The 5,480-nt window shown below is 34.6% G+C and overlaps 1 protein-coding gene across 1 annotated transcript in view; it reads right to left on the minus strand.

The window, feature by feature from the left end:
* RNF13 (ring finger protein 13) overlaps positions 1 to 5,218 on the minus strand; it is a 39,626-nt gene extending 34,408 nt beyond the window's left edge. Inside the window, exons 1-2 of the mRNA XM_010294110.1 lie at positions 5,086 to 5,218; positions 1,939 to 2,019 (exon numbers count right to left, since the gene is read on the minus strand). Of these exons, the coding sequence (XP_010292412.1) occupies positions 1,939 to 2,019; positions 5,086 to 5,199 (195 nt within the window). The 5' untranslated portion in view covers positions 5,200 to 5,218. The remainder of the gene's footprint in view (positions 1 to 1,938; positions 2,020 to 5,085) is intronic.
* Positions 5,219 to 5,480: the final 262 nt, after the last annotated feature.

The raw sequence follows: 5,480 nt of genomic DNA on the forward strand, positions 1-5,480 counted from the left end.
CATGTCACTGCATAGGCATCTTATGTCAGGCAAAGAGAAAAATGCAGCACACCCACTGTTCTTGAATTCAACACAGCACACCAGCATTTGACAACACAGCACACCAGCATTTGACAACATGAATCAGCTACATAATCTCAGCAACAACCTTACCTCAGAGGATGTGAAGACTGTAACTGAACTGAATATTCATCTAGCTTTTAAATACTTTTCTAAGCAGCAGGACTATAACACCAGTTTACAGTGTTAACATCACCACATAAAATTTATTTTTAAATAAATTTATTTTCTACCTGTCTTATTTTATGCAGATAAAAGTGAGTTTGTCTTTACACCAGTTACTGACTACTGCCACCAGAACGTACAGACAGCAACTACCTTAGCAAAAGACAGAACAAGTAGAACATGCCTTCTCATCGTCGCCTATGGAAGCTACATTTATTTAACCTTCTTCATAGTCCTTTCCCATTTCACCTTGAACATAATTTCCCTTCTATTAATTTCATTCAGTCCATCTACACATCTTACTACATTCCAAGTGTGTTAACTACACTAGACACGTGGAGAGGGAATTGTCCCGCTGTCCAAAACATGTTTGCTGCTCTATTTCAGAAGACATCAGGTCTTCAGAATTTCTAATCTACTGCAAAATAATGATAAAGTGCTATATGTATTCCCAGTAATAGCTATCTTCGACATTTTTTGCACATCACTTTGCATAATGTCAACATGGTTTTTCCCTTTCCAGTTCCATTAATATTTACAAATCTTTACACCTTACTTCTGTCTTCTCTAATACTGTACCATATTAAATTGTAAAATGCACGTAATATTTACATTATAGTTTTAGTTCTTATATATCAAAGAAAACTGGATTAACAAAACTAAAAAAGATTTAAAAGTCACATGTACTTTTTCTGCTAATACAATATATTATCACTTACTTGTGTTTTCTGTTAACAATCCTGTGACCAGTTTTCAAGTCATGTCACAAGCACTCCTATCCCAATATGATTTTATTTGGAGTATAAGACACTATAACAGATAACTAACAAAAATGTTTATATGTGCTATCTGCATTTTCCCCACTTAATGATACAGAGTAAAATGAAATAGTGTTAGTGCAACACGTGCCTGAGAGGAGCACTGGGACAATGGGGAACTTCTCATGTGCCATGGGGCGTGGATTGCAATTGAAAGGGAACTATGTCAGGAGAGGGTGCATGATCAATCACCTGCTACACAGCCACCGGCTTCTCGGCACAGTACATGGGGCTTAAGGCAGAACTGCAGCCCCGAGCTTCTCTATTCAGTTGCTTAAGAAATGCAAGGAGGGAAGCAAACTGACAACAGTTCTTGTACTCTCCCAAGAAAATGACCTAAAATTCCTTTACACAGCACTCAATGTGGGCCACATGCAAGGAAGATAATCCCTCTTGCCTTTCCATACTTTACAGTGTGAAAGGGTTTGCCAATATACAACCCTACAGAGACAATAAATCCTCCAAATATTAAAAAAAAAAAAAAATCAAGACAAAATTCTGTCTGGCATCCACTAATACCAGTGCAAGGTAACTGATATCACGTTATCAGTATTGCCACCAACTTTGGAGAAAACAATGGTCTACCAAACTTACTTTCTTAGATTCCTATCATTCAGCTATTTTTAATTTATTTATTAAAAATGTTCAGCAAATTCTCTTACATATAAAAGGTCAGATTACCAATACTCTCTTCTTAACAGAGGAATCTCCTATTCACAGGCAACAGTTCATACCAGACCCTTTGCACATTTGTTTTGCTTGAGCAGTAGATTCATCAGCTCTGTATTTATTTTTCCTCAGTACTATATTAATTTAGGTTTTATCTTTTTTAGCTTACAGAAGAAGTGCTCAGGGAATACAGTCCTCGTATATATACATTTTATTTTTATTTTACCTTCAAGCCTTCTGCTGGCAGTCTGTAGCCAAATCTAGCAGGTAGATCATCAAAGGTCTGGGTTCCATTTTCAAGGTTATACTAAGAGAAATAAATTTTAAAGAAAATTCAGGTTTGCCATAAGAGAGAAATAGGTAACAAGTGTAAACAGAAATAAGCAACACTCTGTATTTTTTTAGATTAAAGTATTTATCAGACATCGGACCTCCTCTGACCAAGTCAATGAAATCTCAAAATTGCTTCTCCCACTTGTCTTCCACTCACATGGCAACATCATTCTTTTCTTATCTAGTTGTCAAAACATGAAAGTAAGTAATATATCTTTTGTTAGCTGTATGTTAAATCTTTCTTTCTACTGTCTACAATTCAAATAGCATCATAACTGCAGAAGAGACTACAAACAACCCTAAAAAGGAAAAAGCGGAAGAGCTGCGGGTTTTGCATGTGGGGTTTTTTTTTTTATTTGGTGGTAGTTGGTTTGTGGGGTTTTTTTGTTTGTTTGTTTTTAGTTTTTTTTTTTCCTTCTCTCTCTTTCTTTGAATTCACTTGTGTACAGGGAAGAACAGCTTTTAACAGGTGGTTTATTATAGGCAAAGAATAGCCTCCATATGTTATCCCTTCTGAATTCCCTGCTATCTATTCAGGTTAGTAGCTGAAAACTATCTCTACAGTTTTGTTTTATACTATCTATGAGTTTTTATTTCAAAACAGAGGAATACTGTGAAGACCTTAAATCTGTGGAAGCTTTGTTTCCCCTTTCCTTGTTCATCTTTTGTAGCTCTGTGATATGCCTAACCAATGCAGAATCCATACAATAATAAAGTACAAATTGTATGCATCCTAACTTTTGTTTCATTAGAAATAAAAAAAGTTAGTTTCCCGCAAAAGTTGTGAATTATACAGTAACTGACTTCAATGCACACCAGTTGGTTAGTTTAGTGACTCAGTAATATGTGTCTATTCATTGTATCATCTAGTTGTCATACAGAACAGTCAAGTAAGGATTGTGTTTATTTCAGAGGGACATTTCCTAATAGCCAGACTTAGGCATGGTGGTGTTGAGTTGAGAGTTGGACTTGATGATCTTAGAGGTCCTTCCCAACGTTAATCATCCTATGATGTAGTTTAAAGAAAAACATTATCATGATTAATCTTTACTCTTTCAAGGGAGCAACATTTCAAAGGTGCTTCCTTCCCACAGACTTGAATAAAATTGAGGGGAAAGATGTAGAAATGGAGCTATAGTTCAAGGAAGTGTTTTTGTTCTGTGTAATCAATCTGCTTCATATAACCTCTCCTCCTGGATCTTCCATCCCACCATCACATGGCACAGCTCTGCACCAGTACACTGTCTTCCTCCATCCTCACTACTCACTCATCTACCTTCTTCAAAACATCTTTCCTGAGCTTGTGCTACTGTAAGCTATCCCTTGAATCACTTGGCAAGCCGCAACTTAAGCTAGGAGTCAGACACAAACCTATTTATTTTTATCCCTTACTGAAAAAATAACCAATCATGCTTCCTATACACGTAACAGTACTTCATACAATCAGTGTCCTTCATTTGAGGTTGCAACTATGTGAGAACACAGCAGCATAAAAACACACCTAAATCAGTATGGAAAAGAAGAATTTCTTTCATTGGCGAACCCAAAACTTCAGCTGGAATTTTGCTCCCCAAACAGGCAATCATTAAACATGAAATCTCTCAAGATTATAAGCTATCTGTACGCCTTCAATTCCATGTGACACAATGTGCAAACATTCCCTCTTTTTCTGAGTATCTCTTAAGCATTCCACTGGCTCCCTTTCACAGAAAAGTTTCAGTGTCTAGTTCATCTCTTCATTTCCTACTTCAAAGATATTCTCAGAATAGATCTGTAACTTCCAAATATCCAAGAATAAAAAGACACTTCATTTTTAGATGGCATTATTTTAGAATACTGCACACAGAATCTTAAATAGAAGAAATTAAACTAAGCTTCAAAAATGCCCTTTTTGGTATTTTGGCTTGGTCTTTTTTTGTGGTTTTTTTTTGTTAGGTTTTTTGTTTGTTTGTTTTTTTAATATATCTAAGGGACGAAGTACTAGGAATGAAAATTAGTTTTTTTAATGAAAAAAGGAAGCACAGGCTTGGCGAGAGAGGAATGGGGGAGGGGAAATCAAGTTTACAGTAGAAAGCCAGTTTAAAATTTCACAATGAAATGGTGATGTCAGTTCCATAATAAAGCAATCATTTATCTGCATTAATTTTTATTTAAAATTTTTATCTACAAGAAATAATAGTAGTAACAACCCCAAGATCCAAATAACGTAATTCAGTATTCATCAACCCCACATTACCACCAACTTTTAAGTATTTTTATTTTAACATTTAGCTTCAAGCGTTTTTCTCTCTGTTCTCCTAAATTAATTGATATGATATTAACAACTCTCCTGGATAGCACTGTAACTAGTAGAGAATATAGAGACTCCAGTATTTAGGTTTAATTATTTCAGTGGCTTAAGCTATATCCTACAAAGACACATATGACTTCCTCCATAAAACTACACAATATGTAATCTGGTAACAAATAGCCCAGCAACAACTTTTACCACTGACCCTGTGTTCATTATACTATTTATTAGCTTGATCATTTAAAATTCTACACATCCAGAAAATGTTATTCTTAATGATACCAGAGATTAGTGGGTATTTAAAAAAAAAAATATCTAGGTGTAACATACCAAAACTTTAATGAGACTGCCTCCAGCCCACACATAAATTATACTAACCATAGAATATTATTTATTTATATACAGTTACCCTACAAAATGGCATCCATCAACAAAATCTAAATTGATGTCTAAACCAAATATTCTTTTAACAGGGTTATAACATGCTATAGGTATCTGGTCAGATTATAACTTTTTTAATGACTGCAGGAATTAAGTGCTTTCACTGTCATGGTATCTGAGCACACATCATCTGTAAACTCATTTGAAAATGTACAAATTTATTATTTTATTGAACTGTTACGCTAATTCCATTCCAAGCAACTTGCTATAACATTTATTGTACTAACTGATTCACTAATAGAATAGTTTTAACAGAAGATTCAGTTTTATAGAGATTTTGTCTATGTGGAAAAATATTCTTATACTTACTGCTAAAATATCTGCCTCCACGGGTAAAAGATTCAGGAAAGCAAATAACTGAACAGTCAAAATAGTGTATATCTGAGTGGCAGACAACATCAGCATTCCTATTGACAACAACATACTTTATTTAATACCTGCAACAAAAGAAAACAAGAGAGTCAAGGCATATAGCAAATATTTTCCTCTGTCATTTTACTGGGCTATATCAGTCAGTTAAAACTTCTCTTCTAAAGAAGTATGCAAAATGTGATTCTACATTTACTTTTGAGAAACAAGTAATCTTTAATTTATACAATTATTTTAGAAATAGAACTTCCTTTTGCTAAGAGCATGTAACCTCCACGGGAACGCCTGCATAAAACACAAATAATATAATAGCAGCACTTCAAAAAGCTTTAGGA

Source organism: Phaethon lepturus, unplaced genomic scaffold (assembly GCF_000687285.1).
Source record: "Phaethon lepturus isolate BGI_N335 unplaced genomic scaffold, ASM68728v1 scaffold28059, whole genome shotgun sequence".
Classification (NCBI taxonomy): Eukaryota; Metazoa; Chordata; class Aves; order Phaethontiformes; family Phaethontidae; genus Phaethon; species Phaethon lepturus.